The sequence below is a fragment of the Budorcas taxicolor genome, chromosome 13 (assembly GCF_023091745.1).
Source record: "Budorcas taxicolor isolate Tak-1 chromosome 13, Takin1.1, whole genome shotgun sequence".
Classification (NCBI taxonomy): domain Eukaryota; kingdom Metazoa; phylum Chordata; class Mammalia; order Artiodactyla; family Bovidae; genus Budorcas; species Budorcas taxicolor.
In genome coordinates, this window is record NC_068922.1 from 17,352,369 (window position 1) to 17,368,739 (window position 16,371).

The 16,371-nt window shown below is 38.2% G+C and overlaps 1 protein-coding gene across 1 annotated transcript in view; it reads right to left on the bottom strand.

Annotated features, from left to right (window-relative positions):
- LOC128058390 (ankyrin repeat domain-containing protein 26-like) overlaps window positions 1-16,371 on the bottom strand; it is a 71,092-nt gene that overhangs the window by 32,814 nt on the left and 21,907 nt on the right. Inside the window, exons 12-17 of the mRNA XM_052650832.1 lie at window positions 15,716-15,809; window positions 13,772-13,870; window positions 13,124-13,152; window positions 12,957-13,029; window positions 8,205-8,287; window positions 330-484 (exon numbers count right to left, since the gene is read on the bottom strand). Coding sequence (XP_052506792.1) covers window positions 330-484; window positions 8,205-8,287; window positions 12,957-13,029; window positions 13,124-13,152; window positions 13,772-13,870; window positions 15,716-15,809 — 533 coding nt within the window. The remainder of the gene's footprint in view (window positions 1-329; window positions 485-8,204; window positions 8,288-12,956; window positions 13,030-13,123; window positions 13,153-13,771; window positions 13,871-15,715; window positions 15,810-16,371) is intronic.

Sequence of the window (16,371 nt, forward strand, 5' to 3'; positions counted from 1 at the left end):
CTCCTCCTCTGTTGTCCCCTTCTCCTCCTGCCCTCAATCTTTCCCAGCATCACGGTCTTTTCCAATGAGTCAGCTCTTCGCATCAGGTGGCCAAAGTATTGGAGTTTCAGCTTCAACATCAGTCCTTCCAATGAACACCCAGGACTGATCTCCTTTAGGATCGACTTGTTGAATCTCCTTGCAGTCCAAGGGACTCTCAAGAGTCTTCTCCAGCACCACAGTTCAAAAGCATCAATTATTCAGCACTCAGCTTTCTTTATAGTCCAACTCTCACATCCAAACTTATTTCACAGAAAAATAACAAATGGCCTGCTGTTAAATAGGCTTACCTATCAGAACCTTCATTCCCCATAGCAGCAAACTCCTGACTGCTGTTTCCTCCACTCTTTCTCTGCTGACTCAATCCACTCTCATCAGCAGCATCACAGACATCATCTGATAATTCCACTTCACTACTTTTGTGCTTCTTCTTTTCTTCTTCAACCTTTAATGAAAGTTTGACACTAAGAAATTCTGTTACTTAATTATAAACACCTTTTTGGGGGGTTGTTTTCATTAATTTTATTGTTTGGCCTGATTTTAAGTGACAAAAAAATCTTTTTGTGCTTACTTTATCACTAACAAGTCACTGAAATATTTGTAAATCCTACTTCTTCTTGTTTGACGAAAAGAAACAAAATTCCCAAAATTTCAAAAAAGGCTTTCTTAAGATGATGCAATTATTCATCTCCAGTCTTCACCATCTAACTGGCAGAGACAGAGAAATAAAAAGACAAAACACACAAAATCTGTCCTCTTCAGTGTTTACCACCTGGATTTTCCATTAAACAGCCAGATTTAGAGGATGTGACACCTTAGTGCCTCAAAAACACTAAAGCTATTCTTTCCCCACTGACTTTTACATTTCTTTGTTCATTTGGGTCCAGGATATAACAAAAAAGTGATGGTATTCACTAAAATATATGAACCAAAGTTTACCAAAACACAAGGAGCAGAGTGAAACTGATGAGTTGTTAGTGTGGAATTCTGGAATATAAATAATGCTTCCCAATCCCACATTCAATAACCATCAAACTTTATAGCTAGAGGGTATAGAAATAATTATCTATTTTAGCCCCATTATTTACCAGAAATAGGAGTAAAACCAAGAAAGGTTAAATGATTTTTTTTCTTTTTCTTCAAATTATTTTTTAATTGAATGAAATTGCTTTACAGAATTTTGTTGTTTTCTGTCAAACCTCAACATAAATCAGCCAAAGTTATACATATATTCCCTGCCTGTTGAACCTGCCTCCCATTTTCCCCTCCATCCCACCCCTTTAGGTTGATACAGAGCCCCTGTTTGAGCTTCCTGAGCCATACTGCAAATTCCCATTGGCTATCTTTTTACATATGGTAATGTAAGTTTCCATGTTACTCGTTCCATACATCTCACCCTCTCTTCCCCTTGCCCCAAGTCCATAAGTCTATTCTCTCTCTCTGATTCTCCACTGCTGCCTTGTAAATAAATTCTCCAGTACAATTTTCCTAGATTCCATATATATGTGTTAGAATATGATATTTATCTTTCTCTTTCTGACTTACTTCACTCTGTATAATAGGTTCTAGGTTCATTCACCTCATTAGAACCGACTCAAGTACATACCCTTTTATGGCTGAGTAATATTCCATTGTGTATATGAACCACAACTTCTTTATCCATTCATCTATCGATGGACATCTAGGTTGCTTCCATGTTCTAACTATAGTAACAGTGCTGTAATGAATGATGGGATACGTGTCTTTTTCAATTTTGGTTTCCTCAGGGTATATGCCTACGAGTGGGATTGCTGGGTCATATGGTAGTTTTATTCCTAGTTTTTTAAGGAATCTCCATACAGTCTTCCATAGTGACTGGATCAATTTACATTCCCACCAACAGTGCAAGAGCATTCCCTTTTCTCCACACCCTCTCCAGCATTTATTGCTTGTAGACTTTGATGATGGCCATTCTGACTTGTGTGAGGTTACATCTCATTGTAGTTTTGATTTGTATTTCTCTAATAATGAGCGATGTTGAACATCTTTTCATGTGTTTGTTAGCCATCTGTATGTCGTCTTTGAAGAAAAGTCTATTTAGGTCTTTTTCCTACTTTTTGATTGGATTGTTTTTTCTGGTATTGAGTTGTATGAGCTGCTTGTATATTTTGGAAATTAATCCTTTGTCAGTTGTTTCATTTGCTATTACTTTCTCCCATTCTGAGTGCTGTCTTTTCACCTTGCTTATAGTTTCCTTTGCTGTGCAAAAGCTTTTAAGTTTAACCAGGTCCCACTTGTTTACTTTTGTTTTTATTTCCATTACTCTAGGAGGTGGATCACAGATGATCTTGCTTTGATCTATGTCATCGAGTGTTCTGCCTAAATTTTCCTCTAAGAGTTTTATAGTTTCCAGTCTTACATTTAGGTCTTTAATCCATTTTAATCCAATCGAGCTGGAGAAATCAACCTTCTTGACTCCAGATTATACTACAAAGCTACAGTCATAAAGAAAGTATGGTACTGGCACAAAAACAGAAATATGGACCAATGGAACAAGACTGAAAACCCAGAAATAAATCCACACACCTCAGTTCAGTTCAGTCGCTCAGTCGTGTCTGCCTCTTTGCAACCCCATGAATCGCAGCACGCCAGGCCTCCCTGTCCAACACCAACTCCCAGAGTTCACTCAGACTCACGTCCATCGAGTCAGTGATGCCATCCAGCCATCTCATCCTCAGTCGTCCCCTTCTCCTCCTGCCCCCAATCCCTCCCACCATCAGAGTCTTTTCCAATGAGTCAGCTCTTCGCATGAGGGGGCCAAAGTACTGGAGTTTCAGCTTTAGCATCATTCCTTCCAAAGAACACCCAGGACTGATCTCCTTCAGAATGGACTGGTTGGATCTCCTTGCAGTCTAAGGGATTCTCAAGAGTCTTCTCCAACACCAGAGTTCAAACGCATCAATTCTTCGGCACTCTGCCTTCTTCACAGTCCAACTCTCACATCCATACATGACTACTGGAAAAACCATAGCCTTGACTAGACGGATCTTAGTAGGCAAAGTAATGTCTCTGCTTTTGAATATACTATCTAGGTTGGTCATAACTTTACTTCCAAGGAGTAAGCGTCTTTTAATTTCATGGCTGCAGTCACCATCTGCAGGGATTTTGGAGCCCAAAAAAATAAAGTCTGACACTGTTTCCACTGTTTCCCCATCTATTTCCCATGAAGTGATGGGACCAGATGCCATGATCTTCGTTTTCTGAATGTTGAGCTTTAGGCCAACTTTTTCACTTTCCTCTTTTACTTTCATCAAGAGGCTTCTTAGCTCCTCTTCAGTTTCTGCCATAAGGGTGGTGTCATCTGCATATCTGAGGTTATTGATATTTCTCCCAGCAATTTTGATTCCAGCTTGTGTTTCTTCCAGTCTAGCATTTCTCATGATGTACTCTGCATATAAGTTAAATAAGCAGGGTGACAATATACAGCCTTGACGTACTCCTTTTCCTATTTGGAACCAGTCTGTTGTTCCATGTCCAGTTCTAACTGTTGCTTCCTGACCTGCATACAGATTTCTCAAGAGGCAGGTCAGATGGTCTGGTATTCCCATCTCTTTCAGAATTTTCCACAGTTAATTGTGATCCACGCAGTCAAAGGCTTTGGCATAGTCAATAAAGCAAAAATAGATGTTTTTTTCTGGAACTCTCTTGCTTTTTCAATGATCCAGCAGATGTTGGCAATTTGATCTCTGGTTCCTCTGCCTTTTCTGAAACCAGCTTGAACATCAGGAAGCTCATGGTTCACGTATTGCTGAAGCCTGGCTTGGAGAATTTTGAGCATTACTTTACTAGCATGTGAGATGAGTGCAATTGTGTGGTAGTTTGAGCATTCTTTGGCATTGCCTTTCTTGGGGATTGGAATGAAAACTGACCTTTTCCAGTCCTATGGCCACTGCTGCGTTTTCCAAATTTGCTGGCATATTGAGTGCAGCACTTTCACAGCATCATCTTTCAGGATTCGAAAAAGCTCAACTAAATTCCATCACCTCCACTAGCTTTGTTCGTAGTGATGCTTTCTAAGGCCCACTTGACTTCACATTCCAGGATGTCTGGCTCTAGATTAGTGATCACACCATCATGATTATCTGGGTCGTGAAGATCTTTTTTGTACAGTTCTTCTGTGTATTCTTGCCACCTCTTCTTAATATCTTCTGCTTCTGTTAGGTCCATACCATTTCTGTCCTTGATCGAGCCCATCTTTGCATGAAATGTTCCCTGGGTATCTCTAATTTTCTTGAAGAGATATCTAGTCTTCCCCATTCTGTTGTTTTCCTCTATTTCTTTGCATTGATCCCTGAGGAAGGCTTTCTTATCTCTCCTTGCTATTCTCTGGAACTCTGCATTCAGATGCTTATATCTTTCCTTTTCTCCTTTGCTTTTCACCTCTCTTCTTTTCACAGCTATTTGTAAGGCCTCCTCAGACAGCCATTTTGCTTGTTTGCATTTCTTTTCCATGGGGATGGTCTTGATCCCTGTCTCCTGTACAATGTGACGAACCTCATTCCATAGTTCATCAGGCACTCTATCTATCAGATCTAGGCCCTTAAATCTATTTCTCACTTCCACTGTATAATCATAAGGGATTTGATTTAGGTCATAGCTCAATGGTCTAGCGGTTTTCCCTACTTTCTTCAATTTGAGTCTGAATTTGGTAATAATGAGTTCATGATCTGAGCCACAGTCAGCTCCTGGTCTTGTTTTTGTTGACTGTATAGAGCTTCTCCATCTTTGGCTGCAAAGAATATAATCAATCTGATTTTGGTGTTGACCATCTGGTGATGTCCATGTATAGAGTCTTCTCTTGTGTTGGTGGAAGAGGGTGTTTGCTATGACCAGTGCATTTTCTTGGCAAAACTCTATTAGTCTTTGCCCTGCTTCATTCTGCATTCCAAGGCCAAATTTGCCTGTTACTCCAGGTGTTTCTTGACTTCCTACTTTTGCATTCCAGTCCCCTATAATGAAAAGGACATCTTTTTTGGGTGTTAGTTCTAAAAGGTCTTATAGGTCTTCATAAAACCGTTCAACTTCAGCTCCATGAATCAAGGCAAATTGGAAGTGGTCAAACAAGAGATGGCAAGAGTGAACGTCGACATTCTAGGAATCAGCGAACTAAAATGGACTGGAATGGGTGAATTTAACTCAGATGACCATTATATCTACTACTGAGTGCAGGAATCCCTCAGAAGAAATGGAGTAACCATCATGGTCAACAAAAAGTCCTAAATGCAGTACTTGGATGCAATCTCAAAAACGACAGAATGATCTCTGGTTCGTCTCCAAGGCAAACCATTCAATATCACAGTTATCCAAGTCTATGCCACAACCAGTAACCCACACACCTATGGGTACCTTATTTTTGACAAAGGAGGCAAGAACATACAATGGGACAAAGACAGCGTCTTCAATAAATGGTGCTGGGAAAAGTGGACAGCTACATGTAAACGAATGAAATCAGTACCCTTCTTAACATCATACACAAAGATAAACTAAATGATTTCTTCAAAGCCCCTAAAGTGGCATTCCCTAGCATTTTATGGCACCAAAAGAGATGATAAAATTCTGTAACCTTGAATCTGATAAATTACCAAATGAATTTATCAAATGAATAGATAAGTTAAATGGAGAAGGCAATGGCACCCCACTCCAGCACTCTTGCCTGGAAAATCCCATGGACGGAGGAGCCTGGTGGGCTGCAGTCCATGGGGTCACGAAGAGTAGGATACAACTGAGTGACTTCACTTTCACCCTTCACTTTCATGCATTGGAGAAGGAAATGGCAACCCACTCCAGTGTTCTTGCCGGGAGAATCCCAGGGATGGGGGAGCCTGGTGGGCTGCCGTCTATGGGGTCACACAGAGTCAGACACGACTGAAGTGACAGCAGCAGTAGCAGCAGCAGATAAGTTAAAAGCGTGACTTTGCCCAAGTAATTTAATGCCTTAGCTGGGGATAGGGCTGATCTCCTTTTTCTTTTAAAGGAGAATACCTACAGATTTTTGTCTGTTGTTAAAACTCAGTCAAGGCACCTCTTATACAAAAGAGCAAACAAGCAAACAAAGAAATTTAAAAATCTATTACTGGAAGGAAGAAAAATCTCACAGCATCTCAAAACTCAGTTTTCTCCTTTGGAGATAAACACTTAATTTTTGGGGGGTAGAAGTTTATATTACCTATGTAACAAAATCACAGGTGTCAAAACGTACTACATTTTAGTAAACAGCATAATGGAAAAGTCTGTCTCAAAAGAAATATCTTCAAGTGATGATTAAAGAATATGTGCGAATACAAGTGAAAGTGAAAGTGAAAGCCACTCAGCTGTGTCTGACTCTTTGCAACCCTATGGACTATACAGACCGTGGAGTTCCCCAGGCCAGAATACTGGAGTGGGTAGTCTTTTCTTTCTCTAGGGGATCTTCCCAACCCAGGAATCGAGCCTAGGTCTCCTGCATTGCAGGCAAATTCTTTACCAGCTGAGCCACAAGGGAAGCCGTATACATGCATTGGGAAAGGAGTACATGTATTTGTTATTAAATTTTTTATTTTTAAAATTTGTTTTGTATTGTTTATTCTATTTTTTATTTTATTGTTATTGTTATTAATTTGTTATTAAATACATAAAGGGAAGGGAGTACATGTATTTGTCATTAAAAACACCCTGAAGTGTCCATGTTGGAAATCTAAAATTTATTAAAATTTAATTCTTAAACTTCTTAATCTATGCTTAGCTACTCACAAATCATTGGATCACAAGTAAGAAGTGAAAAATAACTTGCCTTAGCCTAAAATAGGGGAAAAACATGAACTCACAAATCCAATTTTATCACTGTTTGAATTAAGTAATTCATATATGTTAAATCTACCAAAAATTAATTAGATGATTTTTAATGTTATAAAGGCTTCCTCACTTAAAAATATTTCACCTCACTATATCTTAAATACGGAGTCCCTATAGCACATTTGTAAGATCTTTTTTTTTAAGGACTAATACGTGCAAAACAGACAAACTTTATATTACTAGGAGCCAAAATCAAATTAACAACAATCAGAAAGAGGAACAAATCCCTAAATTTTAATGCAAATTATCTATTATGATAGTGTTATTCATCAACACGTATTACCTGGTTATATTCACTTATGTGTGTGCTCAGTCATGTCTGATTCTTTCCATCCCTAAGGATTGTAGCTCACCAGGCTCCTCTGTCCATGGGGATTCTCCAGGCAAGAATCCTGGAGTAGGTTGCCACGCCCTCCTCCAGGGGATCTTCCCAACCCAGGGATTAAACCTAGGTCTTGCACATTGCAGGTGGATTCTTTACCGTCTGAGCCACCTGGGAAGCCCAACAATACTGAAGTGGGTAGCTGAACCCTTCTCCAGGGGAATTTCCTGACCCAGGAAATGAACTGGGGTCTCCTGCATTGCAGGTGGATTCTTTACCAGCTGAGCTACCAAGGAAGCCTCTACATTCAGTTATATTATATTCTAATATCTACCAATGAAAGTGCATAAAGCATTTTTAGTAATATTTACTGATGTATCACCCCAAAATGAGATAAATTAGAAAGTTATTATTTGTGCCCTAACAAGAAAGGTCCAATCTGGAAGCTTCGATTCTCTTAATAGGTAACTGGGTTGATTCTATGACCCCACTCTCTCCCTGAATGTACATTCCTAATCAATTATGCCAAGATCACAGACAGAATGAATCTTTCATCTTGGCATCACTGACTGGCAATTTCAATGGAAAACCTTGAACCACTGGAAATGATTTCTCTCTACATGTATCTAGGTCCGGGATCATCATTGTCATATTGTTCATAATTTTAACTGTTTACTCTTATAATTCAGTATTTGATGTCACCTTCATAATCATGTAGTGAAGTTATAAAAATGGAAGTAAACAATAGTCAGGAAACTTTTTTCCCTCAATTCCAAAAACAAACTATAAATAGATTCTAACAATATTTGAAGTTTTGTAATTAAGGTGCTATAAAAACTATTAAATTATTATCTATTGATTTAATTTTGAAAGGTAATTTCATTTGTCATGACCTTTGTTACACACTGCATTATGCTGTTGAAGCATAGGAAACAGTATTAAACCAGAAATTTAAATTTACCTTTTTACATACCTGGGAATGGTTATTTTCATCTCCAACAGGTTTTTCTTCTTCTTCCTCTGATGTCATTTCTAAGTCTAGTTCTGCTGACAAATCTGTATGGTTAGTTAAAATTACTCAGAATATTTAGATAAAAGACATAATCTTTATTTAAAACATGGATTTAAAACATTGTATCCAATGACATCTTAAATTAATCTTAATCTTCAGCTGAATATTTACTTCTTTAAGAAATACTTCCAATGATCTAAAATTTCAACAAACAATTTGGAAAATACCAGATGTCACCAGGATACAGGCACACAAACAGCTCAAAGGTTCATTCACAAAATCATCCAAACATCAATAAACAAAACAATCAGAAACCAAACAAAATTTCAAAATACAGGACAGACATATAAAGTCACAATACATTCTCTCCTCTACTTCATAACAGTACCTTTTTAACAACATGCCAAGCTTCAACTGCAACATTACTCATGGTTTACAAAATTCCTCTTACTTTTTAGGCTTTTATCAATTCCTTAATCTGAAATGCTACCCTGTACTCTTCCTGACAAATAACTTTTCATCTTTTAAGACTCAACCTGCTTTGTGAAGTTGCCCTTGATTATAGCTATCTTTCTTCAGATAAACAGGTATGCCTTTCCTTGTAGCTACCTTAGTACTTTATACATTTTTCTAGTGTATCTTCATCACCTGAATTGTAAATTATTTTTTCACATGCCTATCTTCTTGGCTCCTAAACTGACAGGACAAGCTCTTAAAAATCACTTTTATATAAATAGTCCTTATTTATTCAATAATTCAATAAATAATTTATTCAATTATTTATTCAATAATTATTTATCAGCTTTCTGCTCTGTACTAGACACTGGAGTTTAAAGAAAAATGTAGATAAAAGATGTCAGGGAATGCTTTTCTAGAGATAATGCCTGAGCAGAGACTTACACAGTCCAAGGGAAGGAGAGGGAAGGCATGCAAGGCTGTAACAAGACGGGGAGAGAAGCACACACACCACAGGGTAAATATCTGAGAAAGTACAGAGACAGGTCAGCAGGGCATCACCAGCAATTCAGAATTCCATAGCAAACGACAGAAAGGGCGGGAGATGAAGAGTCAGGCCGAAGTCAGATTATGAAAGCCTCACGTGTCACTTTCTGATGCCTGGACATTAAGGTGATTTGAAGAGTGGTTCACAGTCACACCTGCTTTTGAGAGAGGTGACTCTAAATGCTACAAGAGGAATGAATTTGAAGGGCATACAAATAAATGGAGGGAGATGAATCTGAAGGCATTATTAATGGAAAAAAACAAAGGTGATGCAGGCCTGAACTGGGGGAGCATTTCCAGAAATATTCAGGATATAAAATTTTCTGAGTCCAGGATAGAATAAATCATTATGAGATGAATAAATGTACAAATCCGGGGACCCTGAAGGAGTAGACTCTGCTGGTTACTTTCTAAAAGGTATCAACTAAGACGAGAAACGATCTGCATGAATGGTCTGAAGTTGCTTCTATTTATTTTGTAGTATTCCTATTTCACATCTTTCTCTGTTGAAGGGACTGGATAGGTTTTATCTGAATTTGCGTTTCGTGGACATACCAAGCTAATGGACAAACAAGGGCAAACAAGTCACTTCTATAGATTAAAAAAACAAAACACTTTGAGTTTATAGCTTGTAGTCACTATTCTAGGAAATAACTGAGAATCTTTTGTAAATGCAAAGTTAACCCTACACGTGAGGATAGAAAAGAAAAATCTAGGAGTGAAAAAAAGAAACAGTATATGATTTCTTACTATAGCTCTGACCATATGACTGATTAAAGGTGCTAAATTAATTGGTATTTATGGACAACACATATTGGACATGGTTACTCAATAGACTGGGCATCCTAGTAGAATCAGAATTGACTTTCTATATACTGCTTTTAAATGATACAGCACTCCTTCAATATTGCTATGAAGTTACATTTTGAGAAGGCAATCTCTAGATGTCTACTGAGGTCTCCCAACTAGTCCCAGAATTCTAAATATAATCCTGCTACCCACTTTCAGGTGTATGCTAAATACCAGGCTAAACAAGCTTACTTTCTCCTAACTCTCTTTGTATTTATTGTATTACTATGGTCAGAGGGAGAATGCAAACACCTTGCTAAGAGGTATTGCTTGGCTGTAGGCTGCATAAAAGGAGTCAACACAAGGTAGGTTTTGCCACAGAATCTAATTTGGAACTGTCAGAATAACGGTTAGGCCATGCCCAGGTGGCCCACAGCGGAGTGCCCTGGGCTTCTGCATTACCTTGTTTGCTTTTTCTATTTTCTGGCAGCTGAGACTGGCACAGGTCATGGAGCGTGTAATTCTCTACCAGAAACACTGCTCCAACAGTCATCTTTTATCTGTTACAGTCATCTGTCCAAATTCTGTGGATGCTGACTGATTTTTGGTCACTGACTGTGACACCGGTGGACACTGATCAACTTTTAAATGCCCCACTCTTTGATAAGTCTCATTGTTGAGGCTCAAACTAGGAGAATCGGAATCTGAAAAATCTGAAAACAAAGTTTCCATTTATTAGAATGTCAGTAAGTATACTACTCTAACTAACTTGTACAAAGTCTTTCTTCAGAGAATCAGTTCCATGTCCTCCTCTCCCCTCACTCATTAGTCCTCCAGAGCTTATATCTTACACTTCACTGCCATTCATGAAGAGACATTAACTAGTTCTCATTTTTTTCTACTTGCTAATTTTCTAGTATTACTTACTTTGATTCACTCAATTTCTATTATATATTCTGTATTCCATAAGAACTTTATTAATAATTATTTTTCTTCAACATACAAATATTTTATTAATAAAATTATGGCATTTATTTTACATTTAATTATGCATGACAATATTGTGTGTTCTAGAGACCATGGTTTTAAAAACACTTCTATTGAATAGGTACTTTAAAGTGTTTTAAAAACACTTCTATTGAATAAGGTACTACCTTAATTAATGGTACAAACCAAGACAATGTATTAAAAAGCAGAGCCATCACTTTGCCAACAAAGGTCTGTACAGTCAAAGCTATGGTTTTTGCAATAGTTACAGAGGGATGTGAGAGTTGGACAGTAAAGAAGGCTGAGTGCCAAAGAACTGATGCTTTCAAATTGTTGTGCTAGAGAAGACTCTTGAGAGTCCCTGGAGAGCAAAGAGATCAAACCAGTCAATTCTAAGGGAAATGAACCCTGAATACACACTGGAAGGACTGATGCTGAAACTGAAGCTCCAATACTTTAGCCACCTGATGTGAAGAGCCAGCTCACTGGAAAAGACCCTGATGCTGAAAAAGATTGAGGGGAGGAGAAGGGGACAGCAGAGGGTGAGATGGTTGGAGAGCATCACTGATTCAGTGGACAAGACTAGGCAAACTTGGGGAGACGGTGAGGGACAGGGCGGCCTGGCGTGCTACAGTCCATAGGGTCACAAAGAGTAGGACACGATTTAGCAACTGAACATCACCAACAACTACAACTACTTTAATTACAAAGAGACAGCCTTTTTTCAATGTATCAATATCTTCAGAACCCATTTTTTAAGCCTTGGATAAACATAAACTTATCTAAGAAATGACAGGCTTGTGTGTGACTAATTGTTTCCACGTGAAAATAGGATAAGTCGAGGACCATACTGGATCCAAAGAGCACAGAGCACCATGAGACAAGAATGAATGCAACACAAAAATGTTTGCTTCAAAAAAAAAAAGCTGTCAGGTCTAACTTTCTTAAGAGAAGTCAAAGAAACAAGCAAGAAATGTATAAGTGAAACTTTAAACCCTGTTTCAACTCAAGGCCCCCTTTATCATTTCACATCTAACCACTTCAACAGTTTAAAACTGTGGTTCTCAAGTGTGCCCTGAAACTCCGTGAAGTTCAGAGACCATCGGGTCAGGGGGTCCAAGAGGTCAGAACTATTTTCACAACAACACTAAATGTTACTTCCATTCTCACTCTCTTCTGAGTGCACAGTGGAGTTCTTCAGAGACACGATATGTGATATTATAACTCTAATGACAAGTGGAATTAGCCATTATGATTCTGTGTTCTTGTATTTTAAGTTTTTCAGCTTTGTTTTCCAATACAGTGAACATCAATAAATACAACCTACTTAAACAAAAGTTCCATGGCATTCTCAATAATTTTTAGAAGTATAAAAGGATCCTAAAGCCAAAACATTCAGAATCACTGTTAAGTATGAGTACTTCCCCTACTTCTAATAATCAAAGATACCACAAAAACAACACACACACAAAGTCTGCTAAACAAAACGTCTGGTTGGCCTACATTCATCTGTGTAACAACACTAAAATGAAATAATTATAAGCTGAAATACAACTGATATATTAGCAAGAGAAGCTTTACTCTAGGTAAAGGTCAGAGCTCAAATAAGCATTATTGGACACTGGAAAAATCTTAGGATCTAATAATTAATTTCTGAGAATCCCTAAAAGTATACAGATTCCAAACTGAGAACTTCAGGGTATCGAAACATATACAGAAACATATTGAGTTCAAGTTTACATTTTAAAAATTTCTTGTTCTTATGCTTGTACATATTTTTTTTTCAAAACACGGATACCAATAACAACATTTGCCTTATGTATGTCAAATGCTTCAATTAAATTTGCAAAAAAAAAGTTAGCAGTATGAAGACTGAGCATTTCAAATACTTCAGTGTCCCTCTTTTCAGAGTTACATGTGTACTGCAAAGTTTACCTGAACTGGATGTTTGTAAATCCTTCATTCCGACTGTTTTACTAGGAACAGAATCTTTCACTAAGACTGCGGGCTGAATGGGTTTGGAAACAAGTTGATTAATAAATAATGTACATTTGATACAATCCACAGTTCATAATTCAAGAGGAAAACATAAATGATTTTACCTTCACGTTTGGATATTTCTCAGGAGAATCTAAAAGGCAAAAGGGACACAGAGTTAATAACATGTAAATATGAAAGCCAGCTCTACATTCATGCAGAGTTAGTACTGAGCAGAAATCCTTGTGCTCAGCCTTGGCAGTGAATACATTCGGTTTTAGTGTCTTGTTTTCAGGGGGATGTTAGGACACCAGCAAGACAGACCATGAATCCACTACAGATAGTGAAGAAAAAATAGAAATACAGGTTTAACAAAACATGCAGTTAAGATTTCAAAAGTAACATTACGTTTTCAATGAATTTATAAAATATTAAAGTGCACACAGACCAATGTGAACATGCTGACTGATGAGGAGAAAAGTGATCTTAATCAGAGGAGCAAACCATGACCCCAAGAAGATAAATGTGAAAGTAGATGGTAAAATGCAACAGCATTATCTTGAATGCAATACAGCAATATCATTTATACCATTATACTACAAGTGTTTATCATGTTCTTCAACCTGTCCAGTCATTTAAGAAGTGCACAGCTGGGATGACAATTCAACTGAATGCATAATTCATTTCTCATCAGAGAAAGAGTAATGAACTGATTAGCTGGGATACATACTTGTAGAATAATAGTTCATAACAATATTCACTTTTTTTCATACCCATGTGGGCTACTGGTATGCCTACATGTCTTGGCTCCTCTAGTTTAGCCATCTTAAAGTTTCTCGATCCAATCATGCAAGAAGGTATATAAGACACATCTAGAAAATAATGTATAATAAGTTCTCAATATTGAAATACAATTATCAAAAGGAAATAATAAATTTAACTGTCACACCATTATTAGATATTTAAAATCTTGCATGTTTCAAAATCAGTGTAGTACTTCTAAAAAATTAACAATTCTAGCATTTAGTGAATGAACCCTATTAATCTGTTTTGTTTCAAAACTTAGTTTGGTTTGGTACACCATGCTACTGCTTCAAAGGATTTCTGTGTAACAACTTTCAAAAAAAGTCAATGCCCCCATATTCACATTAAGCTAATTTGAATAACAAATACCGATACAACACATATCTTTGAGGCCTGAAAGGTATTTGGAGTGGCTGGAGTTTCCCCCACTTCTAGCACCCCCTCCGACCTCCAGTATTCTCTGGAGCAACAGTGATCTTATCTCTTCTCATTGCAAATACACTGAAGCCATCTAGAAGGACTTCCTTCAAGTTTCCTCAACTCCAAACTCACCTCTCTAAGGCCTTACTTTCTTCCCTCCGTCCTTTTATTAGATTCTTTCCTCTATAAAGACTAATCTGGAATTCTTCCCCCTTTACATTCTTTCTATGGACCATCCTCACCACTTCTTTTTCCCTCTTTGCTTAGCAATGGTATCTTACACCTATAATTGCTACTTCAACTCTTTGCTTCCCTCTGGCTATACACACGGTTAGAAAGAGAAACAAAATAATGCTTTTCCTTGATCCTGTTATGTCCTGCACTCTCCAAAGCTCTACTTCCAGCTTTCTCTAAATCCAAGGCTACACCCTTGCTACTCAGAGAGCTTGTTAGAAATACAGATTCTCAGACTTCCTGCTCAGTATGTGCACTTCACACAAGGTCCCCAGGCTACTAGTTAAAATCTGAGACACTCTGGTCTATACTGAGTCTGCTTCTACATTACTTCAACTTAATTTATTCTCCTGAAATCTTAGCCTCAACTTCCTCACTCTAACACTCCCGCCAAAGTGAAACTGCATTACAAGTTGGAAACTTTGCAGTGGACTCTCTATCAGGCTGTAGGTTCCTTGATCTCCGTATCACGGCCCCTGCTTGCTCCTTCTTTCTAGTTCTCTTCTGTTGGCCTATGTGACACCATCCGATAAAGCAGCAACATTTCGTATGACACCAATCTGCACACATTACAGCTGAGCACCTGTGCCCACGCTGCCCCACAGAGGATGACACACCGCTCTGCATGCCCAGGGACCTCAATCCTGAATGCCTTCCTAACGATGAGGAAGACAGGAAGAGGGGAAAGCTTTGCTGTTCTTCTCTGACACGTTTTGGTGCTGGAAGCTCACTTCAAACGCTTTGTCCATATCAAATACTCCCCCGTTTTCTAAAGCGTTATCTTACTTATTGCCACCTTGCCCACAGACCTGTGCTCCCTTTTCCTTCATTTCCTCCCTGTACCCTCTGCCTCTCTAATCCTTCATTCCTCTTTCCTCTTGTTTCTCAACCTTCCTTAGGCCACAGAGTATCTTGAAACAGAATTAATTTTTTTTTTTTTGCCCATGTGTCAAATGGAATCTTAGTTCCCTGAGTAGGGATCGAACCAGCACGCCCTGCACTGGAGGCTCGTAACGGCAGAGTCCTAACCACTGGACCACCAAGGAAGTCCAGGAGCTAAATAATTTAGCTCCTTAAACTGGATTCTCAATTTAATCTGTGGCTGACACCTGATAAGATACACTATTTCCCTCTTTTTCTCATCTTTTATCTCACTAGACATCTGACAGGTGATTTTCTTTGCCTATTAGAATATATCAGCATTTCCATTTTAAATCAACATTCTGTCAAATGACTTTTCTACAAAATATAGTTCTTACCTTCAACTTGTCCATTTAACGTATTTTTTCCTCTTTGACCAGCAGCTCCAGATAAAAGATCCACATACTTCTGTGGAAGACTCTCAGAGATACTCTGTTAAAATTAATATTGAGTTACATGAAGATTTCCTAATTCCTTTTGAAGAAAATATCCTACTTTTAAAAACTGCCTACATTTAACCCAGTTAAGACAGGTTTGCCAAGATCCACAGCTGCTAAGTGACAGATTTCAGGATGCTGACTTCAAACACGGCACTGTATCACCAGGCAGTGGCTACCTGCATCTAAGAGATCAGGCCCTCCTTATCTCCTTCCATAGCTGCCACCTTCAAACAGAGCACTGTTACTTTATGTTACTTCAAGTACGGCTGCCATAAAGGTTCTCTGTGCGTGCTAGTTAAACTATCCAAATGGTTTGTACTTAACTAAAACATCACAAAGCAAAGCTAACTGCTGTTATTATAACACATATTTCTCACTATTCCCTATGCTTTTGCTTCTCTTGAAATGTTCCTTGCAGATTAACTTGACAATCCAAACGTAATAATACCTTCAAGTTTCAAGCACTATGTTTTCGATGTTGACGTGGTAAAAAAAACCACAATTTAACCCGTTTCTCTCTGGCCCTCTGTGCAGTTTTACCCATGCACTTGTGC